This window comes from Lissotriton helveticus, chromosome 6, assembly GCF_964261635.1.
Source record: "Lissotriton helveticus chromosome 6, aLisHel1.1, whole genome shotgun sequence".
NCBI lineage: Eukaryota > Metazoa > Chordata > Amphibia > Caudata > Salamandridae > Lissotriton > Lissotriton helveticus.
In genome coordinates this window covers 358953811-358980663 of record NC_136067.1, presented here as the reverse complement: position 1 = coordinate 358980663, position 26853 = coordinate 358953811, and the positions used below count along the sequence as shown (strand labels likewise).

Genomic DNA, 26853 nt, shown 5'->3' with positions numbered 1-26853 from the left:
CACATGAAAGATCAGACAAATAAAAGGAAAGCCAGCGTCGCCCTCTGACCTCTCGCCTCCAAAGCTACGCATTTAACCTCAATGCACGCGGGTATGCTCAAGCAGCTTTGTCCTCAAGGTCTATGTGCGACCAGAAAGAACTGCCACACAACCGCCCCTTAAAATAAATACAAGATCGCAGAATTACTTCACTTTCACATCAATGTTTTATGCTGTAATATTTTGCCACTCAATGATAAATGGCTGGTAAACAGGGGCGACCGAAAGTTGTTTTCTTATAGGGAAACCGGGCACAAAAAAACACCACATTTTGCAAAACCAGCACTTTTTTGATCGACTTTGCATTTGGCTTAATTATACATGTGAAATGTTTTTATAATTTTTGTTTGCCACAAGTGTCTATGTGCATATTTTGCAGCAAAATAAGTGAGAATGTTTCAATGTATAGATTACTGCGGCAAAACAATCAGGGCATTACTTTAACTGCAATTCATATCTGTTTCAAATTCGCACACCCTGAAGTACAAGCACTCCCTCCCTCAGACAACTCACAACTGCCCGTTTTCTCTCCAATAGCCAGTTAATTAAAAGCAATTAAAGAAATAACATTACTAGAAGATTTGTAAACGTCTCTTTGTGTGTTAGTTTGTTTTTGTTCCTTTGCTTGGTGCCTGTTCTCCCCTCTTTTTCGTTTGTTCAGTTTAAAATTCTAGTTCACCAGCTACAAATGGCCACTACTGGATGCAGCTATTCTGATATCCAGCAGAGAGAAAAAACAAGGTAAATTCTACTGGTTTAGATAAAAGTACCAGGCAAAAAGCAATTACAAAACAATCACATTATTAAGTTCGGACATGCAATCGAAATCAACTATAATTTTCTCTAGAAGCAACCCTGTTCAAACTAGGGAGGGCCCTTGCACATACAAGATTCTCAACAACAAAAAAATATGAGACTGGTTCATTGAAAATGTTGCCACAGACCACAACCCCACAAAAACAAACCACCACTCAATTTGCAGGTGTTATCAGAAATGAAGGCTTAAAACAGGCAGGTTTCTATACATACCGGTCAGTTAAAAAGGCACAGATTAGGTCCTTGGCATGCTTCGAAATTTCGACATCGTCTGGGAAATTGAGCGAGTTCTTGTGGTCCATGATCTTGCTGTATGTTCCCACTAAGGAATCTGCATAAAATGGAGTATCCCCTACAAAGAAGCAAGACACATCATATTCACACTGTGGTGGTGGGAAAGGTACGTCCTACAAGATGAGTGATACTCAGTGTAGCGGTGGTGGCAATAAGATCGGTTTAGCTGCACATAAATTGAATTTACTCTTTCAAAGTAAACATTCTTGAGCTCGCTTATGTAGTCAGCACAGGAAATACATTTTCACATGGGGAGAGAGCTTTTTTCAAGATCCAATTTCCAAAATGTTTTGCTTGAGCTTTGCAATCGCGAGTGGCACAGAGCGCCCTTTGTCAAGCCAACCTGGTTGGCCAGGTTGGGATTTAAAGCCTCACAAACTTGGCTCCAAACTCCTGTTAATAGAGACACCACATCTATATGTTATCCCACAGAGGCGACGGCGAACAGAGTACCTGAACACTGTACCAGCTGTCCTGCTGCGCCCCTTTCCATTGGCACAGAGATGGCAGTGTTTCAGGACGGATTTTAAGACCCAGGTGAATTTCTCATGGAGGAAAAGAAGCACATGCATGCCTTTCGAAAGACCAAGAGGGTGTAAAGCGGGGGTCTCCAACCTGCTCTGTTATGAGAGCTACTTATGATCAATAAACATCATCCAGAGTTACTAATATAATTAGTATAGTGATAACAATTACATCAGAAAACATTGTTAGTGCCATCCTATGTAAAATTACCCGCAGTAATCACCTCTGCATCAGATAGGGTAGCCAGCAGTAATGTAAAAAAGGCTTTATCAATTTGCAATGCCTTTACAAAGGCAATACATACCAGCCATAGCTTAAACACCCTTGGCAACAAGGTCATCATATTAGTAACAAACCTCCCCAATACAACATGGTTTATCACTCAAATATCAGCTTTAAATATATTTTGGAAATTCAACCCTCAGCTTATCAGTTCTGAAAATACACACATTCTAGTTTTGAAAAATCTCCGATTTTGGTATACATATTTTAATTTGGTCAAGGGAAAGCTTCTAATTTAGTATGCTGGACTGGACCCAGGAAAGCTACTCTTAGGCAGCTGAAGAGCTACCAGTGGCTCACGAGCTACTTGTTGCAGAAGCCTGGCCAGTACGTGACTGGTTGGTCTGTCGCAGGCCAGCCAATGTACTTAAAGCCTACAACAGCACCAACTCGCTACACATTTTGAAAACCCAAAACGATCCCAGCACTTTTTTTCACTAGTGTTTTGTGCATGTTTGTGTGTGTGTTGGGGGAGGGAGGGTACGCACACATTACTCCTCTGAAATGGAATTTACATTCAAAAATAAGTGGACGGGACAAGTTTTTCTTAGCATTAACCAATGACGTGACCTAGCCTTGATTCAGTAACCCTTAGCTAAATGTTTCTTTTTAGCATTTTTCTTTATCCCTTTTCTGACTTCCTCTAGATCAAAATCTAATGATGAAAGTTAAGTTTGAGCCCTCAAAAACAAGCATTGGGAAAGCCAATAGGGCTGGTGTGGCCTATCAGACTTTTGGTTTTGTCAATGATGGTTTTGTTTGAACAAGCTTTTCGGGAAACTTTATTTGGGGGGGAGCAACTGAGTCCTCTCCGATATAAAAAATTACTAAAGGCACCATTTTATTGGCCTCATAACCACTAACTGACAAAGTAGTACTTGGCAATGAAGAGAACTACAATGTGTGGATTCGCTCCTTGCGAAAGAGCATTCAGTGAAATCAGCCGATGGCTTAAGTGGCCTGACCCCAATGTGAATCTGATGCAGTCGGGCCAAAGGCTCAAGACGGCTGGCTGGCTAAAATATACCTAGAAGTAATAAATATTTATTTTCCATGGAAAAAAACAAAGGTGAAAGTGACGTTACAGTTAGGTCAAATGTACCAGTTATAGTTAACTCAAATAACTTGTGCTCTTGTCATGCATACTTATGTCATCAATGATGTCATTTCAGATGTCATCCGTAGTGTTACCAATGATGTCATAGAACGCCATGAGTGATGTAATATATGAGGCCATAAGCAGTGCATGGAGAGGGTGCAAGTTAAAGTTACTTGAGTGAACTATAACTGGTGAATTTCAGTCAAATGTGACGTTTTAACTCAAAATTTCACCTAACTGTAATGTCACTATGATGTAATGTAACCCTTGGTTTTGGAGAAAGTTTCTGAGGATATTTTTAAGGTAGATGAAATAGTTCCATACCCAACTATATCATCACTTCGACCTTTGCTATTTTCAGTGAATTTCTAGTTTTTTTTTATTGCAACATATGATTTAATTACCATACATCACTTAGCCAACCCCAGGCCATGCGTGGCATGTGGATGGGTGCCGGGCCTGGCCTGGCCTACTACTGGCCCGGCACCTAACCCTTTCCCACACAGCCAGCTGATCCTCCCGACTCCAATGGAAAACAATCCCTCTCCTTTTTTATAAAAACAAAATATCCTGTGGGACTTGCAGGAGCCATGCTAGATCCCGTAAGACTTCCGCAGGAGTTTGGGAGGACAGCACTGGCTCCCGCAGGACTCATGCGGGATTGCAGCTCCCCAAAAACAACACTTTTTATTTGACCACACATGGTCCAGGAGCTCAGGGTACCCCTATCCTGCCCCTTACACCTTATGTTTATTTTCAGGACAATACCACACTCCGGTAATGGCGGCAGCAATATTAGTGTGCAGGTTGCGGTCAGCCAGAGTGAGTGTGCAAGCTACTGCATCTTTTCATACATGTCTGTAGCACTGTTTAAAACCCCCTAAGGCAATTACATGGGGAAATACACTTTGAGACACTCCCCTCCCAATGCTTGGTGGTTCTCCCCAAAACCTTCCAGGAAGAAGGTGAGATTGGTGAACTTTTTGGGGGTGGGGGTTGTGAAGATGAATCAAACTGTGGCAAAGTTATTTTCAAAACAAAAACATCAATTTCCTATTGTTACTAGGTCCCAACTATAACATTTACATATATATACATATATATATATATACATATATATATATATATACACACACACACACACATATATATATATATATATATATATATATATATACACACATATATATACATATATATTTATACGCACAAAACTGTGAAATAAGATTTTTGATTGCTTACAATAAACATTTTTGCTAGGAGACTTCACAACCCTAGGTTAGAGGGCAATAGTTTGCCTCTAGGTCTAGGAAAGGCCAGCTGATGACTTAGCATGGATTAGCTATCCGGGAGTGGACAAGAACAGCTGGCAATACAACAGATAGCTTTAGCACTACCTCTTGACTTGGACCCACCTAGCAAGTTAGACTTTTGCCAGAATAGGTGTAAAAACTGTTTTGATCCTGTCTTGTAGGGGATTGGCCTAGAAGCTGAAGACAGGCCTATCTGGTGGAAGCTGGGTCCTTCCATCTTCAAACAGGGGCTCCTGGGTAATGTAAAGTAAGGCAAAAAGACAATTCTGCAAAATGAGATGGGAACTGCAAAAAAATTGTAAGAATTAGGCAGTAGAATTCATCCAATCATGTGCTACTACACAGGATGAATCTGGGGCTCTGCCCCCCCCCCCTTAGAACATTCCTGGACTTTGGAAGACTCCATCAGAAGAAGGCAGGCCTGCTTGAAGAATCCAGACTTCTGCTAGAAGAAGAGTAATCACTCAAGGACTGCTGAATCCTGCTGGCACCCAGGGCTAGAACTCCACTACAGTGGTCAGGCTGGCATCCTGTTTACATGCTTCACGGACACAAAAAGCAGAAAGACTACAGAGAGCCCAGTTAATTAAAGAGGAGCAGGTCCTGCAGGAGACCTGGCTGGAGAGAGACCTAGTGCTCAGAAGTCTGCCCTGAGGAGCTAAGGCTGTAGGACTGACCATAAGAAGCTTTCCCAGAACTTGGAGACTTCAGCCTGAAGGTAAAACCTTTGACTGGGACAAACTGCTTGGTGTATTCAACCTCTGCTCCATCATTGCCAGCTAAAGAAGAAGTTCCTTACCTCAGATAGAGACTATCTAGCCACAGATTCCTTACCATAGAATATTACTCAGGCATCAGAATGGATCCGCAGGTTTTCGAACAATTCCCTTGCGCATGTTATTTGGAGTCGTTTGGCTCCGCCTCAGTCTTGGCGAAGCCAGAAACTACCTGAGTGGTACCCATAAAGGCACCACAACGGAGCGCTGACATAAGTTACTTTTGAAACTTTCCATGCACGAAGCACAGAGCCAGGATGTGAACTGACCACTGGAGTGAAATACTAAGGTCCTGAAAAGGGTGTCCCTTACACTGGAATCTGCTCGAAAAGCGGGGAGGAAGGGAGGTCTGGTACAAATCTGCAACTACATAGTCTATACCAGTGAAGTGTTACCTAAGGTAAGTAACTTTTTTATCTGATAGAGACTTCTAGCCGCATATTCCTTGCTTTAGAATAGCTACCCAAGCAATTCCTCCCAAGAGGTGGGTCTGCTAAACCAATTTAAACCTTACAATCCTGCAGGACTGAACAGACAAAGTGCCCGACGCGACAGACAGAACTGTCCAAACAACAGTGCTTGGTAAACGTGTGCACAGACGACCACGTCGCTTACTAACAGATATCCAGCACAGGGACTCTACGAGCGGACGCATTGGTCATAGCCTTAGCTCTGCTGGAATGAGGTGGTCAGTTTCTGCAGAGTCTTCCCTTCCTTGGCTCCTACAAACCCCACAAAGAGTTGATCATCCACCCGGAGCTCTTTTGTGCGATCAATGTAGACGGACAAGGCTCTTTTTGAGTCCAGGCAAAGGAGTCTTTTCCTCCTCTTTAGATAGATGAGGCGGAGCAAAAAAGGTAGGCTGGGTGCCTTTCTTGCCTACATGCAAAGGAGTCACAACATTCGGAAAGAAGGAGGCACGTGCCTGGAGCACCAGCTTGCCCGGAAAGAAGCTGGTGCAGGGAGCGTGCACAGAGAGTGCCTGCAATTCGCTGATCCTCCTGGCCGATGTAATGGGCACTAGAAAGGCAGTTTTCATGACCAATAGATTAAAAGGGAAGCTCAAAGGGTGCACAAATTAAGAACGTTAGAATAAGAGTCAGTTCCCACTGGAGCTATGAGGAATAGCCTGGGGGAACCATGGCCTGCAAACCTTTGAGAAACTTAGCCAAAACGGAGGACTTGAAAACAGGTTGGCCTGGCAATCGAAAACATTTCGAAATGGCTTATAAATAACCCCTAATTGTGCCTAGAGCAGAGCTTTCCTAGGCCAAAGATATAGCAAACAGAAGAAACTTAGAGAGAGGTGTAGAAAGAGGGTCGATGTTTTTAGAATCCTACCATGCCACAAACGTAACCCAATCTCAGGCGTATACCGACTTGGATGGGAGACACCTGGCTGACAGCATCATATCACAGACTTCAGGAAGGTCAAAAGCGGTCAGCTGTCGCCGCTCAATCTCCATGCATGAAGGTGAAGGGTGTGCAGGTTTGGGTGCAGAACCCTGCCCTGTTCCTGTGACAGAAGATCCTCTTGAGAGGCAGTCTGAATGGCAGACCAATGGTCATGCTCAAAATCTCAGGATTCCATACTCTCCGTGACTAATCCAGAGGCACAAGAATAACTTTGTCCAGTTGTTTCTGATCTTCATGCAAAATCCGGGCAGGAGTGGTATAGGAGGAATGGCGTAAAGGAGGCCGGAGAACACTAGAGATGAAGTGTCTCACGGGCGAGAGTCGCCTTGGAAATTCCAGTGTGCAAAACAGCTGACATTGCACGTTCTCGGTGGTGGTGAACAGATCTAACCAAGGATCTCCCATTGTTGAAAGAGACCTTGAACAACCTCCAGATGGAGATGCCATTTGTGATCCGCAAGGCATTTTCGGTTGAGTTTGTTTGCCTTGGTGAACAAAGAGCCTGCCAGGTGTTGAAACCCCAAGGTAATGCCCTGGTGTTCCAGCCATGTCCAGAGGTGCTGAGCCTCCTAGCAAATGGTTCACGAACCTACCCTGCCCTGTTTGTTGCTTTATCACTTAGTAGTGGTGTTGTCCGTTAACACCTGCACCAGCCTTCCCTTGATCGAAGGAAGAAAGGCTTTCATAGACAAGCGAATCTCCCAAAGCCCCAATAGGTTGATGTGGATACTAGACTCCACTGGAAACAAGGGCCTCTTATGTCCACCTCTCCCAGATGGCCGTCCAATCCATGAATTGACGCATCTGTCAGTACAGTCAGCTCTGGTTGGGGAAGGAAGAGGGTTATGCCCCTGACCCAATCGTAGTTCATCAGCCACCACTGCAGATCTTTCAAAATTCCCTCAGAGATCTGGACCATGTCACAGAGATTAACCTGATGCGCCAACTGGGACTTCCAGATCCCACTGCAGAGCTTGCATTTGCCAACAGGCATGTGTTACAAGAAGTATGCAGGAGACCATGAGGCTCAGCAACCTCAGGGTCATTATCCTCAAAATCAATAGAGGATGAAACATCGGTATCATAAGCTGAATATCCCAGACTCTCCTCTTGGGAAGATAGGCCTGAAACTGCACTGCGTCCAGAACAGAATAGTTCAGATGAAAGGGAGCATAAGCTATTTTGATGACATGGGTATCTTTTCGTTTATTAAAGTCTTCTATACTTTTCAAATTGGTTTGGTAATTTTACTGTGTTGTGTTACCTTGCTCTGAAATGGTTGAACTGTGTTTTGACTCTTCTAGTGTGGAATTTTGAGTTAATAGGGATGCCTCCTACCTCAAATTAATTATCCCATTTCTGACAAAAGTGCCTCAGAAAGAATTTGTCTTTGCACAAAGATTTGAGACTTACTTGGGGTCCAATGAAATCAATGACCTTCACAACTCTTAACTCTACCAGGTCCAACTCCAACTTGATCCCACCGAGACAAATTCAAACCATCCATTCCAACCCATATAAAGAACCTCTTCACCATCTTGGAGTCATCAATAAAGACAACCTCACAAGAGTGATCATCATCCAGACTCCCTCCCACACTAATCCACCACGACTTAAGTGTGTACTACTCAATTGCAGGTCGGCCAGTAAACACGCCTCCGACATCTCCAACCTCATCCAACACATGGGTTTAGATATTATTATCCTCAATGAAACGTGGCTAAATCCCGCCTCCTCTCCTATCTTAGAGCTCCCACTAACGACATAATTAGGCTAGACAGAGCTCTGAAGCTGGGGGTGGCCTAGACTTCTATTCATAGGGACACACTCTCGATTTCTCACTTGGAGTCTCCTTTGTCCTCCTCCTGTGAATCCCTTTGTCTCAGTATCTCAAGTAATAACCTGCTGATTTGCAAACTTCACGCTTTCTATCACCCCCGGGAGACAATCTCCCCTTTATCGAGGAACTAATGGAAGTAATCTCTGTCAATGTCGACTCAGCCATGCCCCAAATCTTCCTTGGTGACTTCAACCTTCACTGGTCTAACCCCAATGACCAGGCGGTATCCTGCCTTAAAGCATTCCTGAATGAACCTGAGCTGATCCCGCACTGTGACTAACCAACTCACACTAAAGGAGAAACGCTAGACCTCATTATCTCGAAAGGGCACACCATCACATTGGATACCATTACCCCTTGCGATTGGTCCGACCATCATTGCATCCTCTTCTATATTAACAGGGAAGTGTCGATGAGGAAGGCTCAGCCAACAAAATTAAAGATCTGGAAAACAGACCTTAGATCAATAAACGCAACTGAACTAGCAGCCCACTGTAAATCTGCCCTCTCCTCCCAAGCTGACTTAATTGATCTTCAGTTACTCACTGACTCCTACAATTCGACCGTCTCCAACATCATGGATGACATCGCACCATTCCAACAAAAAAAAACCTTCAACAAAAATATCCAAACCATGGTACGATGACAATTTAAACACGGAATGCCGTAACCTTAGGGCAGCTGAACGCTCCTGGAAATTCAATTCCTCCTTGGAACAACTAAAACTCCTTAGAAATGTTAGGAGCTACTATAACAAAGAAATCAAGAGCACCAAGGCAGATTATTTCAGACACCAACTTGATCAAGCTGCAAACCACCCCAAGAAACTTTTCGAATTGGTCAAACAGCAATCAGTGGAAGGCCCAAACTACTCAGATTCCAGAGTTATCCCACCTTCTTGCGATGAGCTTGCTGCTTTCTTCAATGAGAAATCAAGACTCATCACCATTGAACTTGCCTCTAAGAAGGCTTTACTGCCATTCCTTGACCTCTTAGATAAGCGCATACCAATCAGTCTGACGGTCTAAAAGCAGCTCAGGTGTCACCTATACTAAAAAAAAAAAAACTAACGCAGATAAAACTGACCTCAATAATTTCTGCCCTATCTCCAACATCCCTGCGCTAGCCAAACTACTGGAAAATGCGTACAATCCCAATTTTGTGCTCACATAGAAAATTTCCAACTACTAGACCAACATCAATCCGGCTTTAGGAAGGGGCACAGTACCGAATCGGCTCTCACGCATGTTATAGATGACATTTTAAAAATGCTTGACCAAAATGAGTCCAGCCTCCTAATCCTCCTTGACCTTTCCTCCGCAGTCGACATGGTTAATCACGACAACCACCTATCCATTCTGACAAACAGGATGGGTTTCTCTGGTCTGGTGCTACAATGGTTCTCCTTCTTCCTCCACCACAGATCACAAAAAGTCAAGGCTAACCACTACCTCTCCCAGCCCTCTCCAGTACTCATGGGTGACCCCAAGGGCCCGTCCTATCTCCTATCCTCTTCAACCTTTTCTTGGAACCTCTAGTGAAATCACTAAATTCCACGAACATTCTCTACCATATGTACGCAGGTGACACACAACTTTCTTTGAAAATCTCATCCCCAGATAACATCATCTCACTCAACACTCCCCTTCAGGCCACACAAAATTGGTTAACTGAGAACCATCTACTGCTCAACACGTCCAAAACTGAATTCCTTCTCATCTCTCCCCCAAACCACATCCCCAAGCTAGAACTCTGGCTGAATCACCTCACGGCTTTCAACTGCACCCCCTCATAATTGACTCAGCCAAATCTCTCGGAATCACCCTGGATAAGCACCTGAATATGAAAAATCATATCAGCAATGTGTGTAAGGGAGCTAACCACTTGATGAGGACCCTGAGAAACATCAAACTATTCCTGCCACAAAAGGATTTCAAACAGATGGTCCAAGCACTGGTCTTGTCGAGGCTAGACTACAGCAGCTCTGCGCTCTGTGGCCTTGCCAAATACACCCTGGCTCCACTAAGGGCATCACTGAACGCTGCGGCCAGACTGGTTACAGGTACCAAACGAAATGAGCACATATCCCCAGTCCTAAAACCTCTCAAATGGTTACCCTACGAAGCTCGAATTCAGTTAAAGATTGCTGTTCTGACGCATTAAGCCCTGCATTTCAAAACTCCCAGGTATCTAGCGCAAAAGCTTGAATTATCCTATGGTGGGAGAGCCTCAAGAAGCGATAACACTTTCCTCCTGAAACCACTCATCCTTAGCAAAATGTGAACTTGTAACCGAGCATTCTCTGGCGCGGCCCCAAAGATATGGAACTCTCTTCCACCGGAAATACGCAGAATCTTCTCAACGACTGCTTTCCAACTGGAAGCCAAAAGATTCCTAATGGGCAAATTCCTACCTTAATCTGGGCTAGGTCCACTGGCTCGAAATAATTGATCCTACAATCACTGTTCCATCATGTGTCTCTGCTCTTCTTTACGGCATTGTGCCCCCCCCCCTCGTACCACGCTATATACCCAATTACTGTGCTACTCTCCTTTGTGTCATTTTTATGTGAATCATGCGATTATTCATGTTGTGTATTCTTACTTGATGTCGATATTGGGTTTTTGACCTTCCTTCCACCCTTTTGTAAAGTGCTCCGATATCTTTTGGGATCTTGTTCGCACTATATAAAACTTTATAAATAAAATAAATAAGATACCCTGAAACCTTCAATCTAAGACTCCCAGAAATATCCACCGAGCCAAAAATGCTATATCACATCTAAGAATTGAAAAAACTTATTTTATAGACATGGAATTATAAAAAACAAAAACCAGAGCAGTTAACTTTTATTTATTAATCTCCACATCCTTGCCATATTATGTATTCTTTTGTATGCATTTTTCTACGCAAATAAGGTTTAACTAATATAAGGTGAAATAAGCGTGGCTGAGATTATTTTTGCTGACTATAGCATTTGCCACGTTTGATAATTAAAAACGTAATGAAGCAACCAACAATCAAAATGCTTGCAATACATTACTATGAATGAATAAATAGTTTATTAGTCAATTAGAACCATAACGACTCAAATCATACCGTACAAAACATCTAAAAAGAAGCCTAAAACACATTATACATCAGCTGCAACCATTGCACATCTAATTGGTACACCTTCTCATTGTTTGCTGCCTTTCATGAGTATATGAATAAAAATGTCGGATACAAATGATAAAAGCCAGTTGGATGAACCAGTGGGCCCAGCGCCTTCCTACGACTCAAGGGTAATTGGTTGCAGACCGATCTTTCCCTGGTTGATTATCATGCGAGTTCTTTATGATGTGGCAAGTTGTGATTCTGCAGATGATTATAATTATTCAAGACTATGAGCGGGTGAAGTGCCCATGTGCAAGTCCATGGAGCGGCTAAAATATATGTGCTTTACTAAGTGGTCAGTGGTGATTCTACAGATAAAGTGCCAGTGTGCAAAACTATGTGCTGTTAAAGTGCCAATGTGCATGCAAAACAGGATAGGGAGCAGCTACTATAGTTATCCCTAACATCCCGTCCTTGTGTATCCATTTTAACCACTCAGGTAAGTTTACATAACTTGACGGGATTGGCAAAACCTTATATCAAGCACTCTGTCAGCCCTTAACAACCGATCCTGGGGCCTACTAGGAACTTATCCGTGTTGTCACAGCCCACCCATGTTCACACATCATCCGTCCTATGTACTAATCAGTTTTTTAAAAATAGCAAGGAACTGTATTACTCTAATGTTTAACATTGTATTGCTTGGGTCCATTGACTCCACTTGCAGGACCAGATTCCCCGGTCAAGGAACTCTCTTCTTAACAGGCTTCTTCGTTAGTAGACTAAAACTGGGCAGATACATATAATGTGGAGCGGAGTCTTGATCCCCTGATGGCATAGTGAGCAGTTCTGGTCTTCAATTAGGCTGCCTTTCCTCCATTTTGCCAGGAAGTCTAATGTGGGTATCTCACCAAGTCTACGGGCCAGGAATTACTGTTTAACCTTCCGATGATAGGGTGCTGCAAGCAGTAGAGATTCTCGTAAGATTTAAGATGATTTCAACACCAGCCACCCATGACGACGTTTGGTCAATCTTTCCTTGTCTGCAATACATTACAAGAATCAATGTTTGATGAAACCCCCACCAGTTACTCCTCAAATCTATTCTTCAAATACAAGAGCATGTGGAGTTGAATCTACTCCCTACAGATAAAGTTTATCAACACTCCAAGATATTTCTGCTGACAAGATACCGTCGCTCATTCAAAACCTAGGACTCTTATGTCTAATGTCAAACATCAATGTTCAATTTTGAAAGACTATGCAACATTACTGATACGTTTGTTTTTGAAATATGGACTCATGCAAGCTTTCCCTAAATCACCGATCATAGACCACTGCTACATAAACTCATAGGACTATCTGCTTCCAAGTACGGGCTAGAGCAATATATATCAAACAACCTAATGTGAAAACCACAAATACTGATATCCAGTCTTTTATTTAAGTTTATAATGTATATGAAGATAATCAATCAGGGGTTTAGACAGGAATAAGTACAGCAACTGATGCACAGCCTTCCGCTGCTTTGTAGCAGGGTCTGTGCAAAATAAATCACATGACTAGATAAATACTTTAGTGAGACATTCATGCTGAAAATTATTGATACAGGAAGATCAGCTACTTTAACTTTTTAGGTTTTGCCTAGCAAAATGCGTACGAAGTACGCATACGCTAGCAAAATCCTTATGTTTCTCTGTGGGGTCGGGTATCCGCCCCCTCCTCGCCCCCTCCTCCCATTGGCTAGCTCCATAAATGGAGGCTAGCCATTGGGAGCCGGATCTGTCCGTCAAGGCCGGACCAGATTCGGGGGCGTTCCCGACATTTTTTCCCTCTCCACCCACTTCGGATCGTCATCGCGGCGGTGGGTGTGTGTTTTTTTTTTTTTTTTAGTCGGCCCGTTTTCGTCTTTTTACAAGTGTTTGTTGTTGGAGTTGGCTGCAAGATTCGAGTTCCCACGAGGCAATCAGGTAAGGAGCATTTTTTAAATATAATTTTTCCCTGTTTCCCGCCCCACCCCTCCCGCTGTCCGTGTCTGTTCCGCCCCCTCCCCATGTGTCCGATCTGCCCCCCTCCCAGTGTGAACTGAAGCCTTTGCCCGGTATGTTTTTCTCATTTTTGTGAGTGCTTGCTGTCTTCTCCCGCCCCCCCTCCCACTGTCGATGTGCCCTACCGCCCCCCCTCCCGCTGTCTATGTGTGCCCGTTCCCTCCTCACCCTGTGTCTCTGGCATTGTAATGCTTGCTGGGCTTGTTTTGGTAGGACGAATGTTTGTTTTGGGCTTCTTTTGAAAGTGAGTGGGGCCGGGAAGCCATTGGAAGGCTGCAGGGAGAAAAAGCGGCCGAGGAGAGGAGCGAAGTCCCCGAGGAGAACGCCTGGTGAGTGATATGGGCTGGGGGGAGCTCTGGTGACGCTGTGGTGCCTGTGAGAGGCACAGTGTTGGCAGGCAAGGTGAGCAGCACCGTCTGGTCAGAGGGCCGCTCCCACAGGAGGCCCCTTTTCTTCCTGAGTCCCCCGAGCGGGACTCCATCGTAACGGCAGCAGACGAGCAGCCCTGTGGCAGCGGGCCGCCCGCTCCGCCAACGTGGGGCATTGTTTGTTTTAAGAGCCTAGTGGCAGGCTCCGGGGGCATTTTCATTTACAGAGAGCCCAGAGGGGCTCAGCGGGCACCTTGGTGATGTCGAGCCCCCAGAGGGGGGGCTCCAACGACGGCCGCATTTTTGTTAAGAGCCTGCTTTGACTTGTAACTGGGGTGATTGTTTGGGTTCTAGTGCTACAGATCACGGTGGGCCTGATTCCCGTGCTTGTCGTGTGGATGATTACCTGGCTGGTTCTGCGGCTTGCTATTAGGATGTTTGCTAGGTGGGTTCTTAAAGGGAATTTAGGTGGATTCTCTGCATTGAATGTGGTTTTATGACGATGGCTTGGCTGGGTTCTAGATTTTGACCTTATGATTACTTTGCAGGATATGGTACATGTCCTTAACATGATTTATTAACTAAGTGTCCTGTTTTGCAATGATTTCACTGATGGGTCTGGTGTTGTCCTCTGCTTTGTGTCCATCTCATTGTGTGTCCTTCTAAGGTATTCTGGAATGTGAAGTGTGGTGTCAGGTGTGTCTGTGCCGTTCTGCCCTCCGTTACAACCATCCCCCCCCCCTCGATTTTGTGTCCTTCTGCCCTCCGTCTGCCTAGTGTTTTGTGCCGTTCTGCCTACCCTTAGAATCACCCCCCCTCGTTTTTGTGTCTGTCTGCCTCGTGATTTGTGCCGTTCTGCCTCCGTTAGAATCATCCCCCCCCTCGTTTTTGTGTCCTCCTTCCCTCTGTCTGCCTGGTGTTTTGTGCCAATCTGCCCTCAGTTATAATTTTTTCCCCTCGTTTTTGTGCCGTTCTGCCCTCCGTTAGAATCATCCCCCCCTCGTTTTTGTGTCCCTTCTTCCCTCTGTCTGCCTGGTGTTTTGTGTCGTTCTGCCCTCTGTTACAATCATCCCCCCCTCTTTTTTGTGTCCTTCTGCCCTCTGTCTGCTTCGTGATTTGTGCCGTTCTGCCCTCCGTTACAATCAACCCCCCTCGTTTTTGTGTCCCTTCTTCCCTCTGTCTGCCTGGTGTTTTGTGCAGTTCTGCCCTCTGTTACAATCATCCCCCCCTCTTTTTTGTGTCCTTCTGCCCTCTGTCTGCCTCGTGATTTGTGCCGTTCTGCCCTCCGTTACAATCACCCCCCCTCGTTTTTGTGTCCTTCTTCCCTCTGTCTGCCTAGTTTTTTGTGCCAATCTGCCCTCAGTTATAATTGTTTCCCCTCGTTTTTGTGTCCTTCTGCCCTCTGTCTGCCTTGTGTTTTGTGCCGTTCCTCCACCTGAACTGAGCCCTTTAAAATAAGGCCATGCTCCAAAAAGTACCGCAGCCCCCTGCCCTGAACCATAAAAAACTGCCCCCTACCTCCGTGAAGTACTCTGACTCTGCTCCCTACCCTCCCTTGGCGCCTAAAACTGTCCCCTGCCATGCACCCTACAAAGCCTCGACTTAGTAAACAGTCCCTTCTCTGTGTGCTTCGAGGCCGTAAAATGTAAGCCTAGGCACAAATGGATGGTTGGATTTGTAGGGTAAAGTTTTATTTAATGTGATTTTATGTAGCGCGAACTTTACCCGAAGGTGTCGGAGCGCTTTACATAAGAACCAGTTGCCAAACCTAAGGACTTTGGATTACATGCGTTAAGTAAAAGATACAAACAGGAAAACAATTGAAATGTACTAGATGTAGTCACACAAAGAAGAGACTGTTGATTCTCGTTATATTTCTATATACATATAGAAGGGATATGAATAGATGTACTGCAAGAGTCACATAGGAATGTTAGAGTAGAAAGGTCTACTGCATATACTAGTGAATACAGTCATCTCTATATACAGAAAAACTAGTTATATTTAGAGGGGTCGGAGTGGAACGCAGTGGGTGGATGTATGTATGCATGATGCATGGATGTATGGGTGGATGCATGGATGGGTTGTTGGTTGGATGGGTTGGTGGATTGCATAAATTGTTGAGGGATTGGCTGTATATATGCATCTATCCATCCACCCATCCATGCATCTATCCATACACCCATCCATACACCCATCCATGCATGCACCCATCCATGCATCCACCAACTCATCCATGCAAGCATTACAACAAGAGCCCGCAGCTCTCCTTCGTCTCTCCTCGCCCCCCCTTCCCTGAGCCCGCAGCTCTCCTTCATCTCTCCTCGCCCCCCCTTCCCTGAGCCCGCAGCTCTCCTTCGTCTCTCCTCGCCCCCCCTTCCCTGTGCACTGCCCTGCTATTGTAAATGACAATGCCATTTATTTGTTAATAAAAAAAAACATAAATAAAAATAATGTCAAGAGCAATGCCAATAGCTCTAACTTTAACAAAGGCAAAACCATTGCATTGTAAATGCTTGTTTAGACTAGTACTGGGTGACTAACTTCTGAATAGAAGCTTCAGAAGGCCCACAACTTTTCTTTAAAGAATACATTGAAACGCTTCGCCTAAAACCTATATCAAGCTCTGCCTCCAGTTTGGCTGATCGCTTACTTAATCCTATTTTCTCTAATTGGGACTTACTTGAAGTCTAAGAGCCTTTACCTCTAAGTTGGATTGATCATTTAGAAATGCCATTCTGTTTTTCAGTTAACCCTCCAGTTATTAAAAGATGCAGTGATAGCTTCGATTTAGGGTGTATGTGGAAAGACTTCTGTCTGCAGTCATTTGGAGAAAATATCTAAACTAAACTTGTTCGAAAACTATTTGATTCTAAAGATTTAGATTTTAATTCGAAGCTCAGTTGTCTTAATTATACTATTGTTTGGTCTCTTGATGATGACATGTTACCTTTTAAATCCATTAAAAATATATCAGGAGGGAAGAAAATAAAACCCTGGATCTCGGATGCCCTTTGGAAAAGAATACAGAATTTAAGTAAGGCAGAAAGATAATGGGGTCATTCCTATGATCATATAATTTAAATCTGACTGCTTAGCTCTAGCAAAAGTACATTGGGGAAAAACAGTGCAAAAAAAACTATATTTCACTAGTCGCCTAACTACAATACCAAATGTATCTAAATTATTGATAATTGTAAATGAATTGCAATATCCAATTGAAACTAAAAGTGATATTATCCCATCCTTTGTTCTTTGTGAGCATTTGTAAACTTATTTTATAGAAAAAAAATACTAATATCAGAAGTGAAATTGAAAATGGAGGCATTGCCCTCCCCACTGGCCTAGACATACTTAAACAAAACAATATACAAACCTTCAACAGAGAAAATGACAACAAAACCTAGACAGGTTTATCCCCCATCTAAGATGCAGACTTCACTACAGTAATTACTCAAAGTCACGCTTTGTATTCGTCATTGGAGACATGTATTTCCAAATATTTTAAACAACTTATGCCTTATCTAGTTATTGTAGTGAGATATGAATTTGAAGATTTTTTCAATACTGCCTATTGTAGAGAGATATTTATTTGAAGATTTCCTCAATAACAGCCTAGTTCCCTCAGGCTTGAAGGAAGAAATAGTTTGTTCACTCGTGAAAAAACCCTTCACTAGTCTCTTCAGAACCAGGAAACAGCCTATTTCACTTTTGCCTTTCCTCCTAAATTGCTTAAGAACAGTATATTTCTTCAAATACATGAACATGTGGAGTTGAATCTACTCCTCTACAACCAAGCAAGCTCTTGCCCAGGCTGTGGTATGCAACTGGTTGTCGTCTCAGGATCAGACTGTTTGGTCGGCCATGGAACAGACCAAACAGTCAGGACCCACAACAGTGGGTAAGCCGCTCCCCCTGCCCTTGAGCAGGACCGCCCACTCTCCATTTTTCTCTATGTAGGCAGCCTACATCAGCAGGGAAACATCAGGTGCAAGAGAGAAGGCCACTTGTATGGGGATCAGAACACACTGCGTTGCAAACACTGGAACAGCCGGCACTAGTAAAGCTAGAACTAAGCGGGCCAACAATATTCTGCTGGGACCCCAGAAGAAATTCATAGTCCGTTGAATCATATATCTCTTTAGATTACAAGCACTTCAGGGTTATCTGCGGGCCATATAAAATAAAAATAGCCCATTAAGAAGCCTACCAAGAACGTGTCCCAGTATAAATAGGCCAAGAAAGCACCCGAAAATAAGACTGCCAAATTTACAACACAAGGGCACACAGATAGGTGGACAAGTGTCTTAGGTAATGAAACAACACTCAATAACATAATGGTTTAAGATCGGCTATGAACGAAGACAATGCAAAACAAGTTTCATCGTCAGGGTACCAGCAAAAATAAAAAAAGATCATTGACATTAGGCTGCTGTAGGCTCTCTTCCTCTTCTTACCTCCTAAACGTTGAGACATATGCTTGCAGTACAAAAAAACACGAAGAACTGAATAGCTACTGCTTATAATTTTAATAGGACAGCAAGGGTCATTTCGAGCGGGCAGGTGTACTCAAGCAAAGGTACAGAAGTTCTTTTTTAGTTTTAATTTAATTGGCTTAAGGAAAGTGCTAACTTCCAATTGTAACCTTAAGACATAGTTTAAACACACAAGGATGACTCAAAAAGAATCTTTTTAGATAGATGTCCATATGCGATTTGGTGATGCCATCACTCACAGAACAAGAGAGCTAATAGTTTAAGTGGGCTAACCCGTTCTCTCCCGTGGTGAATACTGCAGGGAACAACCAAAAGCGAATGACAATTTACAGACCAACGGATGAAGAGGTCTGAGCCAGAGATAGGCTGTGTGTGTATTTTTTGTATTACATTGGTTTCTTTTTTTACATGGGCTAGCAAATGGGCTTGTAAACGCTGTCTCAGTCTAGGCATAAAAAAAGCTTACAGAATGTCTTTTTCAGTAATCCCGATTAAGTGCATTTTAATGCAGTGAGATAAAGCATCTAAACCTGTACAAAATCATTTGTAATGGAACATTCATTCAAACACCACCCACAAGAGGGCGCAAATGTACTAGAAAAATGCTAACAACATGTTTTCAGTTTGATGCACAAGCGTGTATCTTTTCAAACATCGCTCATACAGTTAACTCGTTTGCTAATTTATTTTTTAATTAAAATTGTCTATAGAATGAACTTAAAAATGAATAATCATCATCGTTACATGCTATTTATGCGATGAGTATGCTCGTCTACATTCCTTTTTGTGTTTTATTCTCCATCTATCATCATGCCCTTCTCAATGTTGGGGGGAGGGGGGTGCGCGTGTGTGTCTGTCAGTCTGTCTGTCTGTCTGTCCATGGGCAGGGGGTGGACAATTTAGGGAGTTGAATTGCTGTTTCAATGAAGCAGGCATCTCCAACGAGTAGCTAGTGGGCTACTGGTAGCTCTCCAGCTACCCGCAAGAGGCTCTCCTGTGTGCAGAGCAGCCTAATAAATTAAAGGCTAGTGCTTGGATGAATTAACACACGTACTCCAAAATGGAAAAGTGCAAATTCAAGATGTAATGTGTGTACTTTCAGACCTCACAGGATGATGTTTGGAGAAAAAACGGCTGAACGTCTAAAACATATCTACATTCCAAGTTGATAAAACCTTTCTTGCATTACAAATGGCAACTGTGCCTGATCCACTGGGGTAATCAACGCTATGTTGTCTATACAACACTAATACTATTAGTAGCTAAGAATACGTTTTACTGAACATAAGTAGCTTTTGTTACAGAAAATGTGCCGGCCTGCTAGTTGTGTCTGGGTAACAAACAAGCAAAGAGTAAATGATCTTCCTAACAGCAGGGCTCTCTCTGCAAGACTACCAATTCCCTCTACATGTGTTAGAAATCTGAGCTGCAGAAGCCTCTGAGGAGAGCTGGAGTCCGAGGTCTATTCACCTCTTTGGCCTTAAATCGGGCAGCATAGTGAGGTGGGGAGGCTGTTCAAGAGTTAATTGAGCGAACACAGCTGTTTAATCACTGCGGACTGTAGATAATTTCAAACCGGAAAGCAGAACATCAATCAAAGGACCAATGCTGGAGAAGCATATTTGATCTAGCGTCCCCCATTCGTCAAAACCAGATGCACAAACTAATACACTTCTAACTTGTATCAAGTTTAGTTCACAACACACCCTAGCTAAATCATTATTACTCAAATATATTCTTAGCAATGGGCAACTCCTACACATTGAATTACGATAAAACTTTCAGCATCATTTCAGAGTGTATCGCAAATGTACCCATTTTCCAACCAAACACACCTTCAATACACATTCTGCACTACAGAGGTTATGAAACATATTTTCTTTGAATAATATGACGAAATAGTCTCTAAGCCGAAGCATCCTCTTTCTACCTGCCTTAACTGGCAAAGCTGTTTTCACGAGTAGAATATTGTGAACAAGATGAAATATTGTGGAGGGCGCCAGGAATCCCCTCAACATGTCACAATATATCCAATGTTAGACCTCATGGTTGCATAAAGGGGGGCAAGGGTGATATCGTCCGGAAAAAAAGGGGGGTTCATAGTTTATTCCTATTTTTGCACTATGACATATACAATTTCAAACACTATGAAAGCATTCAACTTCCCTTTTTAAAGTCATATTCTACCATGTACATTGACTAAATTAAATTCGTTTACATAGACACAAGTTTTTGTAGCCAACAATCCCGCTTCCACAGGCACTCGCCACATCATGCCAGCGGAACCCAACCTGTAAAAGGACAGAGGGTCGCTTTGGTGTGGGATCCTCACTGCCGTGGTACAATTCCTGAAGACGATTATAGAAGATGAGAAGCCTATACACCACAAGCGGTTACAATGAAATCGAGGAACTGTGGACGCCTAATGGTTTAGCACAGTTGACCTAAGTTTGGAAGAGGAATAGCATTTTTCTCAAGGAAAGTTTTAGGGATGCTTTCAAAGGAGAACTTTTGCATGAGGCTTTGAACGTCAATGGAGCGAGGATGAGGAACTTCAGGGTTATCTTCCCTGCCTAAAAAGACTGAAATAGGCCACAATAGCTAAAAACACACCTGCTGCCTTCCCTACAGTTAGATCAAGAACGGATCCTCTTGTGGACCTTTTTTTTGGATCCATGTCAACTGTCTGAAACAGAAGTGGATGATTGAGACACCCCGAGGACAGTATCCGAGCAGACTGCAGATGAGAGAATCCCTTCTTAGCATTAAGAAATGCATCTACATCACTTGACTAACTCCACCCAAGTTTGTGGTCCTTTTTGGATCCCATTGTTTCTTGCAGAAAAGGGTGGAACAAATATGAACTGCACACATTAAAAAGTCCGAATCTTTGACCTTTTTTCTTAGGCAGTCTGACATACGGCAGCGAAAGGCAAGGTGAAGGGAAATCGTCCAATCAAACCCTTTCTACAAAGGGAGCTTTAATGTTCTCTCCACACGATACTTAATGGGGTTGCCTTCCTAAATTCTCAACGAGGATATCATGTATCACTTTCGACAACCCTCGGTTGGCTTGGCACTCTCAAAGCAATCATCACATTGGCCATCAATCTGCTCCAATAGACCCTGTGTAGCTCCAGGCACAACATCCCACCCCTATGATGATAGCTTTTGTTAACATTTTGTTCAGGTATTCCTTTGATGCTCTACTCTTAAACTAGCTCTGCTTTCTAAGTAATCGCTCATCAGTCTACACTGTTGTCTATGCTAGTGTTTGCTACAGCTGTTGAAGGGCATGCACTAAGTTGAGCAACTGTTCCCTGATGCTTCAAGAGTAGCAAACAGCTATAACACATGTTATCGATGAAAGTAAAGGAATACTACCCTCCATCATTCATATCTACTCTTCACTATCATGCCTCTAATCACTGGGAAGTAAGTCAGTAAGAGAGTTCAGTGGACTTCTGGAACTGTAGAGATATGAGCATTAACGGAATATTCAAAGTAGGTCCACTCAAGCCTTTCATTCTTCTGACGTCAATAAAATGAGTCCCATTAAGTTCGGCATCAGAGCCTAAGATGGGTCATTCACAAAATAGTCTTCATCACAAATATTACAAAAAGGTCAACTCTACAGCTCCCACTTTGAAATGTAAAAATGTTCTCTTCAAGTTAGGCCTTTTAAATAAATATAACTTCATGTCATTTACCAATTTCCAAAAGAAAAGTTAACTTTATTGATAACCTCATTAAATCCATCACGGAAACATAAGCATTCTGCCCAAATACCGCTTTGTAGGCCGTTTGAGCCTTATTACTATGGAAACAATAACCGATTTGCTTGCGAAACTTAAGGCTCTGGGGAAACAATTTGATCTCTGTGAGTTCTCGCACATCCGCCACTCAGAAACAAGACAGAACATCATTGGTCTAATCTTCTCTGGACTCTCAACTGTCTTGTGGACACTCCATAAAAAGGGAATTATTGTATTAAACTACGTCCACCTCAGATTTCAAATCATGAATTCAAGGTATACTAACAAACTCAGTATCTTTCCTCCTCTTGAAAGCCAATACTCTGACTCACAGATTAACTCATTACGCATGAAGAAACCAAATAAGAAATTAAATGCTTAAGGTTTTGTCAAAGGCTCTCCAACAACTCAGATACTGAATTCAGAAATGCAGAAACAAATTACTCAAGTAAAATCATCTTACCTTCTGAAATAAAATTATACAGCCTCTAATCTCAAGGTTGGGTCTAAAATTACAAGCGAATTAACCCACCTTATCAACAAAAGAGACACCTACAATGAACCCACCAAAAAATAACTGATTTCTGTTCTCCTAAATTCAAGCATGAGTGGCTGCGGCTATCCACGGTCTCCAAACCTGACCTAAATAAAATAATTGGAAACCTTAAACTCACTTGCCTTTTCTTGGCCCTCACATGCGTCTGCACTGTCAAGTACTCTTTTAAACTCCTGGATGATGCTTGGCACCATCTTATAAACGTCATCCAATCACAAGCTTTTATATGAATCTTTACAAATGGACAAGTGACTCTGTTCATTAAACATCCTAGTTGATCATGAGATATTAGCTGACTTCATACCTATGTTTGTTCTCTTCTCAGAAAAAGCCATTGCAGCACATACATCGCTATAAACAGGGGAACCTCTTACAACCCTCCCAATCAGGGTTTCGGCTGAATCCAGCACCAAAAATGATGGCTCTAAATATAATGTTGATACCTTACAAATACAGGATAGTAGGGTAACCTCCTTTCTGACCCTCTGATGTCTCTGTGGCATTCAATAGAACAGAAGATTAATTTAAAAAAAACCTAAATTCAGGCATTTCTTTTTGCAGAAATGTTCTCAACAGACGTGTATCCTTCCTAAATAACAAACACTGATCGGTCACAGAGCCAACATTCCTACAGAAGCAGCTAGCATGACTAGGTACATTCAAATTACAATGTTACCTCAAAGGTTTAACCCACAATCATGTAACTAAATATTACACAAAGATGCTTAAACATGTTTTGGTTACCCAAGATCACACAACCACTAGATTAAGCAATTCACATTCTCAAAATAAGAATTATAATGGGATTATATAACTCAAGGGATTAAAACAGCAGCAATACGTGTTTTACTTACCAACAAGCATTTCAAAAAGGAAGACGCCCACAGACCACCAGTCACATTCTCGTCCATAGTAGCCATCACCTCCTTGGGATTTTAGTACCTCTGGGGAAATGTAGTCTGGAGTTCCAACAGCAGTATCACAATGCACCATACCTGTCTGAGTTAATACAGAATGAGCGAAATTGAATAAAACGGACAGAATCTTTAAACAGAGGTGACGTGCGGACAATAACATTAGCAATCATACAATCCTAAATTGATATTAAGCTGATTCTACACAAGAGCTCTAGAACTAAGAATGATATAGTTCACCACATATGAGAAAAGAAGATATTTTGCAAGACAAGTTGCTACTTCACAAAGTGAAAGAAAAAAACAATCTTATCTTGAACAAACACTAATATGAATGTCTTCCTGTCCACAGGTAAGTGGAAAAACACCACTTCACAATGCAATTCACAGAATCGGCTTTCCGTATATAAAGTTACAGTTTCTCTCCTGCTGCTAAGTACAACTCTGATAAGGGATCTTATACAAACTGTTCAATTGTATTTCAGTGTATGCTCAATTGAGATAATGTACAAGGGATTTAACCAGATAGAAAAGCCTGTGCAGGCGGAAAGGCACGTATTCTTCCTATATCAGTGATTTGTTTTCTGGCTCACACACAGGAAATGCCCGCGCAGTAAATGTAAATGCGCCTCAAAGTTGCATTAGCTGTCAAGAGACAAAGTTCTTGGATTCACCTCACCCTGTAGGTGGGGTGGCTTTGCTTCCATTCTGAACCCTGGCAAACCTCTCGGCTAATCTACCCTGGCCCGTTAGGAGTGACACAGTGAAGGAACTTACAGGCCCTTTAAGGACTTTGGGATCACCACATACACAGTCCAAATAAAGGTGCTGCTTCATCCTACTGAACAGTGGTTTTCATGAATACACCCAAGTCTGCAGTTTCAGCATACTGAGGTTATTCTGTGATCAGAAGTCAAAGCCAAAAATGGCATAAGATTTTCAACAACACATGATTTATCGATGGGCGCTAGGATTTCTTAGCAACATTATATATGATACTCTATTTATTCACAGTAAACCAAATATACACAAGCCACCCATTTTTCTTAGAAGCAGAAAAGACATGTAGGCCAGTAAAATGCAACAATTCCAATACTCTTAATTTAATTTTCTTGTTTCAAAGATCCCTAATTTTGGATTGCCTTCATTTCTACCTAACTTGGGAATTTTTGGAAAATCAGAACCAATGGATCTAAATAACTACAGATGGAAATTAATTAGCCAAAGTATGGGTTGGGGTATACTTGAAGACAGAACTAGGGCAAGTCAAAGTCCCTACCAAGGTCTAAACTACACAGACTACATTGGTCCACTGGTCGACCTGTCTCCGGCATCTGTCAATCAATCAAGACTACATTTATTTTGGTATATGCAGCTTATTTATCTTTAGCAAATCAATAAAAGCTTCTCAACTTGCACATCACAAGTAAAAACTTCCATCTCCAATTCCATTGCATGCCAAAAACCCAATTGATCTATTCAGCAAGTAACATTGCCGGCTAATACTTATCAAAAAGTACCTCGTCAAAAGCGCCCTGCTCATGGCCCACCCTCCACACTGCTGCCCTTAGGTCAAAATCATCTACACACCTCCCTCCTAACTCAGTTTAATAATATAAGTCAGTAAACCACCCTTGTGTCACTCCAATTAGTCCGATAATCAAATCACCAAGGATTTAGTATTTGCTTCTGAGCTCTTCCACCATGCTCTTCTCACTAGAATCCACCACAGTGCATCAAATAAGAAGTGGCTATCCCACTTAAGACACCAAAGGTGGAGCCCTCCACATACCCTGATTCCATATCAGTCTGCCATCGTATTTCTTACCTAATGGTTTTGAAATCTTTAGTAAAGCAAACTCACCTGCTACCCAACATCCCTCACCCTATTAAATGTCACACCATGTGCATTATGTCAACTGTGCTTCACTGAGCTTGGCCTCACTGTTGTCCTAATTCTGATGCCAATAATAACCTATCCTGATACCTCATTTTCCTTTAAAACTATGTGGTACCACTGTTAAGCACTCCACAGTAAGGGTCCCATTCTTTGTTCACAGCTATCATATGCAACGTTAAGACATTACATATTTCCCTTTAAAAGTACACAACCAATCCTCATACACCCTTGCAAGTCCATGCACATTTTGTGCAGTGACGGAACCCCATCCAACAATACGAGCTGCACTTACAGTGACCCTGCCTTCAGAGAACTTTTCATGATATCCGGAGGAATTGCACCTCTGGTGACGTTGGCCATGATTAGGTCCCTGTGCATCCAGTTGACTGAATCCTGAGCACACCGTGTCTGGCGCAGCACAAGCCCATTAACTCCACACATGACGAAGTCCCTGCACTGCCTGGCCAAATAAATTCCAAATGCTTTACCAACGCAAAGTATAGTCACCTAAAGCTGTGCCACCTAGTAATAATTTTTGTGTACATTGGCTTAGCAGCATGACCCTTATCTACTTTTTAGGTACAGCATTTTTCCATGAACACATTCAAGAATTTCAAGCTCCACCGGGTAGGTACCCTCAAGCAAGTGGGTGCTGTTAAATTGTGCGTGAACCAAAACACTTAAAAATCATAACCAGATTTGCACCATCAGTCCCCTTTTTTCCCTATAGATGGAAAATCTTGCATAAGATACCACACCCCACCCCAGTCATATTTCAAGGTATGAAACACCGGGGTTTTGCACATGAGCTTACTCCTAAAAAATTTCAGTTACTGCCCCTTTTCTAAAATGCATTATACCTCCCATTTTTGTAGTATAAATACCAAGACCACGTCCTTAGGCTACCCAGAAACAAGTGGGTCGAAATGCGTCCAACACAAAGGAAGAAAGGAACATGCACGTATAACCAGATGCAGGAAAGAAATATTTTTAATTGCCAAAGATTTGACCACACCTACAGCTGTCACTGGAAACAACCCATTACAAGATTTGTGCAATGACCTTCTTTTGCAGCAAAATCGCAACCCTATACAGAAACTACCCCCTGCAACTGGACGTCCTGGTTCTCTCTAGAAGGCTCCCAGTGATGAAGAAAGTCAACACTATCACCACATGAGACACCGTTAACACAGAGGAAACCACAGCAACCATGAAGACCGTTCACTCGGGCCCCAGCAGACCCCTGCTATCACCACGCATTCGACAAAGGAGCAATCCTCCTCTCCTTCTTGACCTTCGTAAGAAACTGAAGACCTGGCT

The 26853-nt window shown here is 42.7% G+C and overlaps 1 protein-coding gene across 2 annotated transcripts in view; it reads right to left on the bottom strand.

Moving 5' to 3' along the window:
- The window catches only part of ROCK2 (Rho associated coiled-coil containing protein kinase 2), a 663375-nt gene that overhangs the window by 262099 nt on the left and 374423 nt on the right, over positions 1-26853 (bottom strand). For both annotated transcript variants that reach the window (XM_078647798.1, XM_078647799.1), the window contains exons 6-7: positions 23574-23718; positions 1069-1207 (exon numbers count right to left, since the gene is read on the bottom strand). In XM_078647798.1, the coding sequence (XP_078503924.1) occupies positions 1069-1207; positions 23574-23718 (284 nt within the window). The remainder of the gene's footprint in view (positions 1-1068; positions 1208-23573; positions 23719-26853) is intronic.